This window comes from Rhamphochromis longiceps, linkage group LG22 (assembly GCF_057381845.1).
Source record: "Rhamphochromis longiceps isolate RC_006_pf linkage group LG22, R_longiceps_female_GT1.1, whole genome shotgun sequence".
In the NCBI taxonomy this organism is placed as follows: Eukaryota; Metazoa; Chordata; class Actinopteri; order Cichliformes; family Cichlidae; genus Rhamphochromis; species Rhamphochromis longiceps.
In genome coordinates, this window is record NC_140577.1 from 11,698,630 (window position 1) to 11,713,784 (window position 15,155).

General features: G+C 39.3%; 2 protein-coding genes and 2 non-coding genes across 4 annotated transcripts; all 4 read right to left on the reverse strand.

Moving 5' to 3' along the window:
- Positions 1-222: 222 nt before the first annotated feature.
- On the reverse strand, positions 223-3,484 carry rps5 (ribosomal protein S5). The gene is made up of 6 exons (XM_085395596.1): positions 3,394-3,484; positions 2,456-2,559; positions 2,003-2,212; positions 1,351-1,479; positions 466-564; positions 223-339 (listed from the first exon to the last, which is right to left on the reverse strand). Coding segments are annotated over exons 1-6 (612 nt in total). The 5' UTR covers positions 3,395-3,484; the 3' UTR covers positions 223-270.
- On the reverse strand, positions 642-773 carry LOC146643463 (small nucleolar RNA SNORA3/SNORA45 family). Its single transcript, XR_014909457.1, has one exon. It is a non-coding gene; the product is annotated as a small nucleolar RNA SNORA3/SNORA45 family (small nucleolar RNA).
- LOC146643464 (small nucleolar RNA SNORA3/SNORA45 family) lies at positions 2,285-2,417 on the reverse strand. The gene has a single exon (XR_014909458.1). It is a non-coding gene; the product is annotated as a small nucleolar RNA SNORA3/SNORA45 family (small nucleolar RNA).
- A 1,349-nt stretch (positions 3,485-4,833) lies between the features above and the next one.
- ppt2b (palmitoyl-protein thioesterase 2b) lies at positions 4,834-13,901 on the reverse strand. Its single transcript, XM_085396164.1, has 8 exons — positions 13,497-13,901; positions 11,942-12,095; positions 9,764-9,859; positions 9,175-9,282; positions 8,961-9,044; positions 8,747-8,831; positions 8,372-8,426; positions 4,834-7,775 (listed from the first exon to the last, which is right to left on the reverse strand). The coding sequence occupies exons 1-8, from the start codon at positions 13,686-13,688 to the stop codon at positions 7,632-7,634; spliced, it is 918 nt and encodes a 305-aa protein (XP_085252290.1). The 5' UTR covers positions 13,689-13,901; the 3' UTR covers positions 4,834-7,631.
- Positions 13,902-15,155: the final 1,254 nt, after the last annotated feature.

Sequence of the window (15,155 nt, forward strand, 5' to 3'; positions counted from 1 at the left end):
CCAACTGTGCCACTATAATTGAACAGTACTTTTGAGCCAGTAAAACAGTAGCTATCAGCAGTGCCACCCATCCAAAATTAAAATATTACAGCTTGATTAAGGGAAAAGTTGTCACAGCACTAACCAATAAGATAATTTTACCTTGTAGTTTAACTCAGAACTCCAGCTTTCCATCACAGAATCAAAGGCTTGTGTATGTGATGTCCAATAAAACACTCAAACTCAACAGAAATTTCTTGATTTATTTGTTTTGTTAGAAAGTGAACATGTTTAACGGTTGGACTTGGCAACTCTCTCCAACTCGTCCTTCTTCTTGATGGCATAAGAGTTAGATGAACCCTGCAAAGAGAGAGAAACTTAAGTTTAACACGCCTCACAACAGTTTCTCATATGTGTCAGCTCTGATCACTAAAAAGGTTCCAACATAATTGGCAGGATGTAATCAGAGTCCACTAAGTCTGTTACCTTAGCTGCATTGATCAGCTCATCAGCCAGGCACTCAGCGATGGTCTTGATGTTCCTGAAAGCAGCTTCTCTTGCTCCCGTGCACAGCAGCCAGATGGCCTGCAAGACGAGACGGAGCACACGTTAGTGAGGTGAAACGGGTTAAACTCCAGAGACATGACCACAGGCCAGCAGTGAAATGTATCTGAGTTGGTGATTGGCTGGGCCACGACAGACTACAGCCAATGAATAAGCAAAGACTTTTAATCTACGAGCACTCTAGCACACCAAGACAACAGAAAATGTCCAGGCGTGACTCTAGCCTCGTTTAACACATCATACATACATGAAAAAACAGTGAACCTTTTCTAATTTATTTTCATGCTAAAACTGTTGAAGATGGTGTTGGACAAAGAGGTTTTTCAGCATGGAAGCATTTTTTTGGTACTTCTGTCCTTTTTGACAGAAGGACACTGGCACTGATGATAATCAAGTATTTATTTACTTACACTGGAGAGGCTATTAATGAAATTGTTAAAAATAAGACTGCCACAATCTAAGAGACTAACTGCCTTTACTGTATTCTATATGCCCAACAAGGTGAGAAAAGACTGAACCTCGCAATTTCTAACGATCACTAATAGGAGGGGTTAAAATGTTCAGCTAAGTGAAGCCAAACTGAACTTCTCAGTTTAGCTTCGCTTCATATTTTCTGTTTTGATCTTTCCGCTTGAGAACCACTCTTGTATGCAGACCTGACAGTAATAAAGGTCATGTGCAAACCAGGAAAAAAACTGAACATGCATCAAACTTTACATGTCCTAAAAGATGCATTAAAGTCATCTAGTCACATGATTAGACATCAACAATTACGTGGAGGTAGAAAAAAAATTGTGCGTTTGTTACCTGGTTGACTCTGCGGAGGGGTGACACGTCAACAGCCTGCCTCCTGACGGTACCAGCACGACCAATACGGGTGGAGTCCTCACGGGGTCCACTGTTGATGATGGCATTGACCAGGACCTGCAGGGGGTTCTGGGAACAAAGAGGTTAAGAAGATAATTTTTTTAAAATCAATCCATAACATGTAGTGACAGAGATCCATTAGTCTGGACACCATCTGAAAGCTGACACAATCTGCTGTTAATCCTTGTGTTTGCTCCCAATTTTCTTACTCAAAGTTTAAAGCCAATATCACATTTACCCTTAAATATGCAGATTAATTCTGGACCCTTGTCTGCTTGGCAACAACCACTGCAAAACTCACTAAAAATAATAAACAATCCAGCAACTGTCTAAAAAAAATGTTTTCAATGCTGAAATACTGTCTTAAAACCCAGATGGAATTCAAATTTGAAACATTTTCTCAGCACGCCGTGTCTAAATTAAGTTATTTATATTTTAGTTATTATTGAAAACTGCTCATACCACAGTAAGATCCTGTTCTCTGTAATTTTCAATAGTGTTTTTCATCGCATAAGGAACCATTTATTTTCTGTAGTTATAATTAAGAATCTCTTTAACAGTGACACATACTATAGCAGTGCTATGAAAGTACCTCTCCAGTCAGCAGGTGGATGATCTCGAAGGCGTGCTTGACAATGCGAACGGTCATCAGCTTCTTGCCGTTGTTGCGGCCGTGCATCATCATGGAGTTGGTCAGACGCTCCACGATGGGGCACTGAGCCTTGCGGAAACGCTTGGCGGCATAACGTCCTCCAGAGTGTGGCAGGTACTTGGCGTACTTCTCTTTCACAGCAATATAATCCTGCAGCGAAGAATGACATCTTTAAGCATCATTTTCTGTTTTAAGTTGAAAAACAGCATCGTTAAAGGCAGATATTGTGTCTGAGCCGGTGATTGACTGGGCCACATTAGACTACAGCCAATGAATAAGCAAAGACTTTTCCTCTGCGAGCACTGTAGCACACCTGGACAACAGGTGAGTGTCCAGGCGTGACTCTAGCCTCGCTTAACAGCACAACAGTGAATCTTTCACACTGCCGCTCACCTGCAGGGAGATGTCGTTGATCTGGACATCATCGGTGCTCCACTTGCCGAAGAGCTTGATCTCTGGGGTCTCAGCCACAGCGGGGGCAGTCTCCCAATCGGTCACTGAGGAAACACCACAACATTACTGGCACATTGTTTTAAAAATTATAATTTCAGGACTATAAATGACAAATGTCTTTTTCCCCCCCCCCAACATTTACACGTAAGAGTTTGGGTTTGTGAAGGTGGACCTTACTGCAAATCTGTGGCCTCTCTATTACATTTCTATGTGACATAAGTCTTATAAATGGAACTTTATTTAACGAATTTGTGTATAATGAATGAAAACTACTGTAGCTTGACTGAGCTGCTACTCAATGTTACGTTCAAACAAAGTGACGTTAGCTTTCCAGCAAAAAGCAGAAAACCCCACGATTTGACACTTTAATAGGAAGCACATTTATTCATATTAATAGGAGATTGAGTAACTGTTTGGTCAGATTTAGCGAAGCAATGACAGTCACAAGTACAGCGAGGCCGGAGATGAAGCCTGCATCACGCTAACACTAGCAAACTTGCGCCACAGCGGATTCTAAGCTTACAAACGTCTATAAACGGGCGTAGGTGCGCGTTTAAATTCAGCATCAGTTAATTAGTAGGGAAGAAATTAAGTTTAATATAGACATATTTTGTGAATTAGTGTCCTGAATTTGACATCTATCGGAGCCGCTACTCAACGTGCAGAATCCACATGTGCTACAGAGCTAGTCGCATGCTAACGCTCAGCGCTGTTGTGCTGATACGGAAACATTCGGAGGGAATAAAAACGCCATTTCGACTAAACTGAAGTTTTCTGTACGAATTTCCAGGACAATGGAAATCCACAGTGATTTTGGATACGCGTCCGTCCCTTTTTCACGATTTATGAAGCAAGTAAAAAGTAAAAATTTCACTCACTTGTGTCTGCCGTTCTGTACCACACTTCTCTGAGACGGAAAAGGGCCTTTTCGGGGCGCCGTGTACAGATATCCGGTCCGGCGTTTGGCTGCTTCCGGCGTACAAAAGCTTATGGGAAACGTAGTCTTTTTTTTTATGTCATTATACATTAATAAAGCTGCTGCTGGCCTTTTAACTTTCACAATTGCTGTAAAAACAAGCAGTTATATTACATCATATTTAATATTATTTAGTTTTAGTTATTTTTCTGTTTAAAAATATGTTTTAAATTAATTTTGATTGATTCAGTCGTGTACTCTAGAATATTCTTCAGCTAGTGATCACTACATTTATATTTTGTATTTTGCTCAGTAAAATGGCAAATTATATATATATATATATATATATATATATATATATATATATATATATATATATATATATATATATATATGTATGTATGTGTGTGTGCGTGAGTGAGTGTACGTAAGGCAAAAATACATTTTGTAGTCTTAACAAACTGGAAAAGTCCGTATTTGATATGACCACCTTTATTCTTCATCTCAGCCTGAAGCCCTTTTAGACAAGCTTTCTTGTCATTTCTTTAAGTAGTCTTCAGGAATATTTCTCCAGGTTTTTTGAAGGCTCTTCTTTGGAAAACAAAGGCAGCAACGCCTTTGTTTTCTGTCAGGAGAATCCCACAATGTTTCAATGTTGAGGTCCAAACTCTGGGGAGGCCAGTCCATGACTGATAATGTTCCACTGTGTGTGTTGTTGTTGTTTTTTGTTTTTTTTTAACAAGTATGCTTTTAATGCACTGGCAGTTTTTTTGGGGATCATTGACATGCTGAAAAATGAAGCTCTTGACAATCAGATGGACAATCAAAATTTGACCATACTGTTCTGTATTCATATTCAATCAATTTTGACAAGATTCCCAATACCACTGTCTGAAAAGCAGCCCGAGACCATGACAGAGCCTCCACTGGCTTTACACTTTGCTTTAAACACTCATTGCAGTACCTCTCCCCTGACCTCCATACAGATAACAATTTGAACCCAAAAGAAATCTAAATTGTTTTTTTTTTTACTGACTCATCTGTTATGTGCGAGAATAACAGTGGTTCATCCAGTAAATTTTGCGCATTTTTGTGCTTGAATAACTCACAGGTCAGGATTAAGCAGCTTAACAAAAAACAAACAAAAACATTCATCTGGAAATGATCAGGTACAAGGACTGGATTGCAAATGAGTCAAAAAGCAGCCGATGTCCAAAGAAAAACTCTGCAAGTCCTTCAGAAAGCCTGGAGAACTATTGTTCAAGAGCCTTTAAAAAATTACAATAAAGTCTGGGTCCTTGGAAGCAAAATGTACAGAAAAAAATCATCTGGTTCACAAGACCAGTTTTGGCTTTATTTATGTGTGTTGTTAACTGACAGGACAAAGCACAAACACAAACAATGCTCAAAACCGTCTTTTATTGAAGACCTGACAGCATTTGACACCTGTTCATTTATAACACAAACACGGTAGAAACAGCTCTGGCTTTGCACGAGCATACATGAACAACAGATGCAATAACATTAACATAGTAGCTTGAACACAGATAAAACCATCCCTATCTCAACAACATCCCTTCTCTTTACAATGTGCAATTCATCCTTAACCATTAAGTTTCTTTTCTGTTTTATCTTTCAAATACACGCTCCGCTTTTTGTCCTTTTGAGAAATATAAGAACGACAAGTATAAATTAAAAGTATTACAAATGAATCCCTTAAACAACAGAAAAGAAGGAACATGAAGGTTGCTAAAAGGCCTGAGATATCTAAATGTGATGGGAGGTTCGGTGGACCAGTAAACACTAACATATCACAGCCACTCTCTAGTCTTATTATGCCCAATGCCACCCCTCCCTATCATTGTTTTTAGCACCGTCACTAAAGGCAGTGTGTTGTAGCACTTTGGTAATGGGCATGAAATACTGAGGCATGTAGGGGGGAAAAATTAAGGCTTCATCTACAAAAGCGATGGAGTAAAGCTCCAAAGCACTGCATGATAGTTACAATAAACTGATGATAAGATCGGAGGCTCACTCTGAATTAGACACCGGGGTTAAAGATGGGGGAATGAAAAACATATAAATGACTCAACGCGAGACGAGCGGGGCAGTAAGTCTCAACATGTAGACGACTTAACGTCGCTCAGGCACTGTCGTGTTTGTGTGGCGGCTTTGAGGTATGTTTGATGGAGCAGACGCACACTGTCTGATACACTGCATGCTTTTAAAGTGATAAACTAATATTTTTATTCAAATAAAAAGGGGCATGCCGCCAACTTTGCTGATACAGCAACACTGGTGAGCTCAGCTGGACAACTACAGCTCACTTACCTCAAAGCCCGCATTAAAACTGGAGGTTTGCCATGAAACAGGCAGGAAGAACGTAACAACAAACTGGACTCACACTTGTAAATAAAATTCAACATATCCTTAATCCTCTGCTACGATGACTGCTTGCACTCTTGTCCCTTGCAATGGTACAATGAAAAATTGTTGGAGTGCTCCTTTAAAGTCAGAAAAGCAGCTAAAACCCCTTCTGACAGCCATCAGCAAACAGGCAGCGATGTGCTGGATTTCTCCAAAAGCAACAATGTGGGTTTTTTAAAATAAATACGTGAAGGAGAAGTGTAACATTTTGGGAAATGTGCTTTTTTTCCCCTTTATGAATCAAGCCTTGGTCGAGATAATGCTACAGGTTAGATTATGGTAAAGGTTTCTCCAGAAAATCTCATCCTTTCAAGCAGTTTGAAAAGATGTATGGAAATCCCTGATCCCTGTACTGATACAACCCACCCAAACAAGAACAAGACGTGCACGACAAGCCGAAACTACACCGCAGACAGTATAAAACATGGACGTATCTCCAGGGTTGGATAAATTAATTCAGTTCTGAAGGTTTTATTGTTAGTTTTTATTAGTTTCAATCTATGTAGACATCCACAGTCTCAGTAAACATGTCCGTCCATCATCATGTCCTCTATTTTTTTTAATTCGTTTTAGTTCATTTTATTTTATTAATATGTAGTTTTAATTTTTAGTTTAGTTTTAGTTATAACAACCTTAGAAACGTACATCTTTCATACCATCTACGTATGACGGTGAGGGCCGGACTCACGTTGTTCGCAAAGGTGACATCAGTGGGAATAAATGGAGAGCGTTAGCTCAACATAGCAGCTGAAAGCCACTAGCCTGGATCTGTGTTATCATTAAAAATGAATTAATGAATTGCATTAAATCTGCCTACCAGCACTCTTAAGCCCACTGAATAACATGTTAAATGTTTTTTTGTTAATGCACCCAAAAATCTAATTGTGATGGTGATATTTTTGGGGTTTTAAAATGCTGGCAACATTATGTTGGTAGCTGGACTCCAGGAAATATCTGCAGATTAACCATTCCTCCAAATGTTTCTTACATTTATAGAGTACATATTATTTATTAAAGCAATCTGCAGTGTGATACTTTCTACTCTCCTTAACCTCATTTTTATTTTGTATTCTGTTTTTTGTTTTTTTTAAATCACTGTCTATGTGTGAAATCTCACAGCATAAGGTCCTCAGTAGGCACCTGTGATACTTTTACCACTTTTACTTTAGCTATGTTGTTTAATTATTGCAGACTGAACTATTTTGTACTCTTTATTATGCTATTATAAAACAAAATTTGAATACAAATCAACAAAGTATCCATCTATCAATCTGTCAATCATGACTGTAGCCTTCCTGCAGTACCTTCTTAGCCCACTAGTAGTCGCCACTAATAGTTGCCAATGTCATTTTACACTTACTTTATTCAGACAAATAAAATAAACAAGTTAGTGAGTGAAGTTAAAAGTGCTGGTTTTGTCCTTGTCACACACAAGCAGGCTAGATGTTTCCCTTTATTTCCATTATTTGTGCAAAGCTAAGCTAACCTGCTTCTGGTATAGCCTAACATGTACTGTACACATAAAAGAGAGAGAGGTAACAAAAATTTTCCCCTAATGTTAAACTTTCTCCTTAAATGTTAAATAAGATGAAAATGAAAGACGGTTTAAAATAAATCCTGACATCACCAAATGATCTTTCACAGCTGTAATCCCCCCAAAATATCAGCTCATGTCCTACAGAAGACACTATAACCGAGGCTGTAGAGGTCGACCGTTTTTGTGTGTTTTTCTGTGTGTCCGTCTGCATGTGTGTGCTGTGAAGAGGTTTTGTGCTACACCAGCCACTTCTCCATGCATGTGTGGAACACGGTCTTGTTGGAGTGCCACCAGACGTGCTGAACGCCGGGAACAGAGCAGAGGATCAGATCTCCGCGAGCCGCCAGCGTCTTCAGCCCGAAAACATCTCTCAAGTACAGCTGGAAAAAGAAAACACAGCACAAGGGAGTCATTAATAAATCTACCGCCTCAGATTTTTGGTGGGGTTGTGCATGTATTTTTCTATTCTTTAGAAACAAAGCACATGCCTTGCTCTGGGAGGAGCACCTCCATAAATGAGACATAGATAAAAGATGGCTCTGCTTTATGACAAACCCATTAACGTGTCAAAGACATCAGAACAAAGATCTTTTTTTGTTTTGTTTTGTTTTTGTGTTAAACTGAAAAACATTTTAGTTTCTCATGATTTATTCTGGTAAGAATCATGGTTTCTCCTTTTTATAATTTATATATTTATTCATCATTAGATCTCTGCCACAGTATGTCTTTCTCCTGTCTTCTTCCCCTCATCCCAGCTGGTCACGGTTCCTAAGCCTGATTTTACCAAAAGTTTCTTCCTCTTAAAAGGGAGTTTTTCCTTCCCACTGTTGCCAAGTGCTCGCTTATTGTCTGATTGTTGGGCGCCCTTAGAGGACTGTTATTGTGAATTAGTGTTATATAACTTATTTAGAATTGAATTAAATGACCTAAAAACAGATAGAAATAAATGAAAAAATGTATTCTGACTTTCACTCACATCTTGGTGCTGCATTTCAACAACCGTCTCGTTGTCGTCATAAAATCCAAACTGGCTGTAAAGACATGAAAGCAGTGTGTTAGCATCACATGAGAGTCATCAGATCATCCACAGTTACACGAAGCAAGATGTCATTGACAGCTGTGACCACAAAGAATAAACTGAAATCCCTTTAAAGCAGAAAATATGATGCAGCCTTGTTTGATCTAAAGTCTTATTTTAATTATTTTAGCACCACAATGAGTTTAAATATATTATTTTTGTAAAATTTCGATCTAAATTCATTTGTTGCAACTTTCACAAAGTCCAAAAATCTTTTTAAAGATATCCATGTGTGTGAGATTTCAGGGAAATAAAATCAGAGGATGCTGTCACCTCGACTGCCAGGGCGTGATGACTCCATCGTCCGGTCCTCCAATCAGTACCAGCTTTTTGATTTTGAGGAAGTTCTTCTTCCATTCTGCAGATGGCAAATAAAACACACCTCATGGCTACTGTGCACTTTATCTGAGTCATTTTGATATAAGTAATTACTCGTTACACTGAGTAATTTTTGATAAGGGTTGTTGTTGATTGTTCTTTTTCTGACCTGTTGAATTTGGGTTGGGTCTCTCACTGTTGAGCAAAGCCAGATAATCACTGCTGTTGACATAGAGGTCTCTGTGGTGGGGGTCTGCAGACAGGTGAAAAGCAAACACAATATCAAACTGCTCGTTTATGATTTTAAAGTCCGAAAAGGCAGGAAAAAAAAGAAATTTGACGACTTCAAAATCTGTGAGAAAAAAGTAATCCTGGAGTCTCACCGTTCCAATAGTTGCAGATGGATATCATCTGACCTAATGCGGTGTAACACAAGTGGTAGAGGTTTGACTTCACAAACTGAGGGAAGAGGTACTTTAAGTAGTCTGTGTCTGAGGGGAAAGAAAGAGGAGCGAGAATGATGACCAAGTCAGAGAATAAATCAGTCCACAGCACGATAAAGTATTTCTGCAGTCTTTCTCTTCACATTGCTTCACAGCTTTCTGCTAACTGTGTCAGTCTGCTGACTGATGCTGGAAATAGCTGCGAGCTCTGGCTTGTCACCAGAGCAGCAAGAGTGATATGAAGCAGTAAGGCTTTGAGCTAAAATTCTCTTAAAAAAAACAATAACTTATAAAAACAGGTCCAACAACATCAGTCTTACTAACTCATTGTTGGGTTTTTACTCCCTAATTTACGATTTTGCTGATAATTATCAGGCAGCTTCTCATCGTTAGATCATGAGAGTTTTCATTTTACAGCTGTCAGATATTGACACTGGTTCACTAACAGGGTATTAGTAGATTCTCAACAGAGAAATACTGATTGCATTTAAAACACGCTGCTGAACTAAGCTCTCCATGTTGGACCCACCTCCGTACTGCCCGGCTTGAGGTGAGGACAGGGAGATGAAGGAGTGGACGTTGTGGTCAGACAGAGTGGAGAGGATCCCTCTGCAAACCAGACCGCCTGTAAGAACATCAATAAAGACACATGTTTGTGTAGCTTTTCAGAGAGCAAGTCCACCTTCCAACCTTCTCATTGAATGTTATATAACCCACTTAGATAAAAAAGTGCCTCACAGAGCAGTGACAGACAGATAACTGGTCAGCTGACTGTGCGTATGTCAATTTCCCAGTGCTCAAAGGTCTTATATCCAGTTATTTTGATTGCAAACTCCATTTTTGATCATTAATTCGTCAAACAAACCTGAAGAGAGTTAGCAACCCACCTCAATTTTTTTTGACAGGCTAATTCAAATCAGGAAGTCAAAATCTCTTTGCAAATCAACACATCTGTTTAGCAGAGAAACATCTGTTCTCTCGTATTAACACATGTTTTAACCTTGTATCATTGTGACGTTTTAAATTCTAACAACACCTTTATTGTCGTTTATTGTGCATTTCACTGCATCCAGTAAGTTATTTTTAGTCTGTTTTATTTCACTTTGTTGAATTTATTGAGCCATTTTACTTTATAGAGACACTCTATTGTGTTACAGTCAGCTTTTTGCATCAGGTTCTGTACTTTATTTAGAATTTTAGTTTAAATATGTTTACATAAGCTCCTTTTGAGGACTTTATTTAAGCTAACTTGAATGTTGTGACCATTTGTGCTAGAGTCAAAATTTAAACAGTTTCAGAAAGAAGAGGAGATGGTTTTACAGGGATATTTGGTGCATCGCAGTAGCACAAAGCAATAATAAGGTGCTGCTGTCTGAACACAGGCAGAAATAAATTAACTCTTCACTGGTCTGATGAAGAGCAGCTTTTCCTCTGTAGAAATGTGAAAATTGAAAATAAATCAATATTAATAATTTAGTTAATAAATAAAGTTTGAAGTTGAGCTTTTTGATTTTTCAGTTCTTGGGGTGAAATCTTGTGTGATATCAGGTTTTACTCCTGTCCACAGTTTTTGTTTTCGCAACTGGTTTATTTGAAATATTCAACGCATTGCACAGTTTGGATTTAGAACCCGTCTCACCAATAAAATCCAATAATCACATTTTTCTGACACAAATCTTAACATTGTGGTTAACCAGACAGAGCTTCTACCAGTGAAACTCCATCTGGTGTCCAGAGATTCTTTAAAGATCTGATCTCCTATCCCGATCCTCCATTTGCCACCAGCCAGGAGTTTTTTCCATCGTCTGTGATTTCTCAGTGAACATCTGATTAGGCTCAATTGTCTTGGTGGATGTGTTTCGGTTGAAGTCTGGAGAACCCGTCTTCCCAGTTAGTCCACCAGGTTATGCGTGTTATTTCTAGCGTCAATTAGTTTTAATGAGCGTGGATTGGCTTATCCTATTCAGACACGGAGGGGGCTCGCCCAGGGCAGGTTGCACAACCATTCACACCCATATTCACACCTATGGGCTATTTTGACTCACCAGTTAACCTGACATGCATCTCATTGTACTGTAGAGTGAAATTCAAACTCGAGCTAGCAGTACATTAGTCAGTGTGGCGCTAAGACTTTGTGTCATTTTGTCATTTCCTCTCACAAAGATGCTCAAGTTCTGAAATACTCGAACGAGGTGTAGAAGCTACTTTTGGCTCGTCACAGCAGGTAGGCCCACATGTTTGAGACACTTTTCCTTACACAATCCCAAAGAAATGCGCGTCTCCTCCCAGGATCGAATGTGTAAACCACTACACCACTGAGCCACTCATGCGACGGTGACAAGTAAACATTCCACAATCAAGATAATGCTTTTCTCATAAAGACAAACTATTTTATCAAGAAGCACACAGAGTAAGTCCATGTTTTTTTCTTTTTGGTGTGCTCTCTTTTCACAGAAACATGCTGAGTGAAGAGAATCTTGTTTGCATTACTTGTTCCTCGGGGGGAAAATTTACATTGAAATACAATATGGCGTTGCGTGGTAGGAATTTCCAGCAGCTGACTGAAGCAGAAATCCTAAAGCAAACAGATCATTAAACACTCTTCCTGAAAATAAACCTTCACAGCTAATAGTGTCGCTCTGATATCTCCCTCAGCGAGATTGCCAGAGAAACCATGGACACATAACTGCAATTTGCACTCGCTCACCTTGAGAGTAGCAGATAAAGTGGACCCCATCTGCTGCGTTTTGCATTATTGGGTAGATAGCTGCCTTGAATCCCTCCACCTGTTTCCACATGGGCTCCAGGCTCGCGCCCCTGTCAAACAGGTCGATGACGGTCACGTTCGTCCCTGGATGAGACTGCAGGAGACGGAAGAAGGAGATGGTTTTGCATCATTTAACAGGAAAAACTCACAGGAAGCACAGCGTCTAAGCGATTTGTCATATTATAGCATTGAACAGCTACAAGAATCAGCAACGTGCCCTCAGTAACTTCAGATGCCGGTGCTGTCAGTTATCCTTGAGGATGTTTAAGCTTCTGAATCACTGAACTGCAAATTAACTAAAGCAGAAAAAACAAGGCCTCAGATCCGCTTTTGGTATTTTAAGCCAACCACAAAGGTCTCTTCTGTGGTTTCCAGAAAAAATAAATAAAGAGGAACCTAATGTTGGTTTTAACCTCTTAAACCTCTCCTGACATGTCCACAGAAACTCCAGAAATATCAACACACAAGTCACATCAGCCAGGTATGGAAGCTTGTTCCTGACACAGAAAACAAAAAAAATCATTTTTATCTCAAAATCTAAACTTCAAACTTCTCAGAAAATAACTCAAAATTGAGAAAATTATTTGAAAATCAGTTGAAATTTTGAGATAACTAGATAACACTTTTTTTCTGAGGCAGAAACAAGCATACATAGCCAGATCATCTGGTGAGAGTTTGACAGTTTCTATAGGTGTGTGTGTGTGTGTGTGTGTGTGTGTGTGTGTGTGTGTGTGTGTGTGTGTGTGTGTGTGTGTGTGTGTGTGTGTGTGTGTGTGTGAGGAGGTTGTAGTAGAAGATTAGTAGTAATTAATCACTTTATCATTGTGAGTACTGAGAGACTTCAAGGTGCTTTAGTGTATCTATTATAAAGAACATTATTTTTCTTCTACACTCGCAGTCCAGAACAGGTTTATTTCAGTTAACTAAACCTCAATAATTAAAACTAAGCATGAGAAATTTAACAGAAACAAAAATACAATTTGGTAAAGTAACTGACAGGATATTATGCACTTACAAAAAGTCGCTAAAATAAAGCAGAACGCTTTAGTCTTTGTCATTTTCTCCCCATCTGTGAGCAAAGCCAGCCTGAGGAGACTGTTTTTAACATATTTAATCTTACCCCAGACATATGCAATAAAAATTACAGGAAAACCAAACACAGCTCTGGAAAGTAACTTAATGATAGTAATAATACAGTAATAATACAACTCTGATCGGTGTTATATTACAGCACAATAACTTCTCTATAATGAGCCCGTTAATTGTATGATTGCTGCTTTATTTCTACATCAACAAAGCAGAAAGTACTTCATATTAAATCACTAAATAATGTATTACCCTTACCATAAAGCTCGCTAACAGCAGATGCATATTGCACGGTCCACGTTTTGCTGATAAACATGTGGTGATATAACCTGTAAGGCCTGCAGGATTTACTGTAAAATACACCTTAACTATCCCCTGAATCAGCCTCTCCGTTAGCCCCGACACTCACCTCGTTAATGAACCGCTGTAAGTTTATAAAATCCCCTGAGCTGTCGAACAAACCGTGCACGATGATCACCGGCTTGTACCCGACCACCGAAGCCCAGAGACACGCACCGAGCAGCGGCCACAGCAGCCCGGCTGCCCCGCTGCTGCTTCTCCTCCTCCTCATCCTCAAGCTGGCACAACCGAAACCCTCCATCACAACTTAAAGTAATAAAGGCGAGAAAAGGTGTTGTAAAAAAATAAAAGCATTAAACTGTTGGGTTTTTGCTAATGTGGCATTATTCTGGGTCCAGTTGTGCTCCTTTAGACGATGCTGTTTCACGGCCAGCGCTTCTCCGTGAGAGTGCTCAAAACACTCCAGGAAAAGCAGAAACACTCCACAGCTGGTCCCTGCTTTTTGTTTTCGTTTGTTCCGGTTTTAAATTACAGGTGAAGCGGCCGCTACTGGCGTCATTTCCTGCTTCCGCTCGTCCAATCAGCGGGAAGCAGAGCGCTGCCCCACAGGGTCACGCGCAGATACAACATAAACAGTTAGACTGTTACACCGTGACGCGAGTATGTAACATAACAAGCTTTGTTTACTCTTTAATGTGCAGCTTTAACAGTGTCTCTCTGATTTTGATCAAATTCATTTAATGCTGGGCTGTGCAACTCAAATATTTTAATGCTTTTAACACAGTGTATTTATTTGTTGCTGCCAATAATGTTATAATAAAATGCAAATACGGTCTTCTGCTCCTTGTCAGCCATCAGGTTAGTTAGCCAGCAGCTGCTTGTACGCCTAGAACTCAAGGTCCCACAGGACCTCAGCCCTGTTGTTTTCAACCACCTTGGTGGTGTTTCCCATCAGGGAATTCTAGTCAGTATATGGACAGATGTTCCTGTACGCTGCCCCAGCCACCTGGTTGTGCCTCTCAACTTACACGGGTCCAATTGCGTCTAACCTTCTGCAACTATATGTTTGATAGTCTCCAGGGCACCTTATCAGTCTTTAGCTTGACCCCTGCCTCTATGGATCTGGTGCTCAAGGGTTGTTCATGCGCTGTCCCTTAGATTGGTGGACAGAAGGCCATGCTATCTATCTCAGACACCGTCTGCCTTTATAAATATTGTAACATTATTAAAAAAAAAAAGTGACAGGGAAAACAAGTTTTAAATAAGTTTTATTTTTTAAATAATGTTTTATAAGCATTTCACTAAAAAAGTTTAATACATTTTGTCAACTTTTTTGTTTTATTTTTACAGAAACTTACAAAGTTTCAAAAACCCGAACCAAATAAGAACTTTGGTAGTTAATACGAAGCTAAAACTGGGAAAATGTTTCACTTTATGTAACTATAAAACTACTGATCATGAGAGCCATAATAATATGATGTAAGCAGTTCCCTCTTTCAATGGTGTTTGCTCCTTTGGTGCATACTCCGTTGTAAACTGAAATTACAATTTTACTGTTGCATTCCTCTGACAGTCAGTCAAGCTGCAGTTTACAGGCATGTTTATTCAGTCTGACCTTTGAACTTTGACATAAATCTCAGTCACAACATAAGCATAAATAGAAATAGATAACAAAGAGGAATAATCTGGATGTTAGGCCACACATACAGCTTCATCTTCAGTGCTGCTTGACAGACTCTAATGCAGTGTGGAGGGACGATGACCAGTT

Excerpts from the sequence above, each read along its gene's own strand:
- rps5 (XM_085395596.1), bottom strand. Across the intron at positions 2,213-2,455 it reads TCAACGACATCTCCCTGCAG|GATTATATTGCTGTGAAAGA; the intron begins GTGAGCGGCAGT and ends TCTTCGCTGCAG. Across the intron at positions 1,480-2,002 it reads TCCACCTGCTGACTGGAGAG|AACCCCCTGCAGGTCCTGGT; the intron begins GTACTTTCATAG and ends CTTTGTTCCCAG.
- ppt2b (XM_085396164.1), bottom strand. The coding sequence starts at position 13,688 with ATGGAGGGTTTCGGTTGTGCCAGCTTGAGGATGAGGAGGAGGAGAAGC. Across the intron at positions 12,096-13,496 it reads TACAGCGGTTCATTAACGAG|TCTCATCCAGGGACGAACGT; the intron begins GTGAGTGTCGGG and ends CGTCTCCTGCAG. Across the intron at positions 8,832-8,960 it reads ACCCAACCCAAATTCAACAG|AATGGAAGAAGAACTTCCTC; the intron begins GTCAGAAAAAGA and ends TGCCATCTGCAG.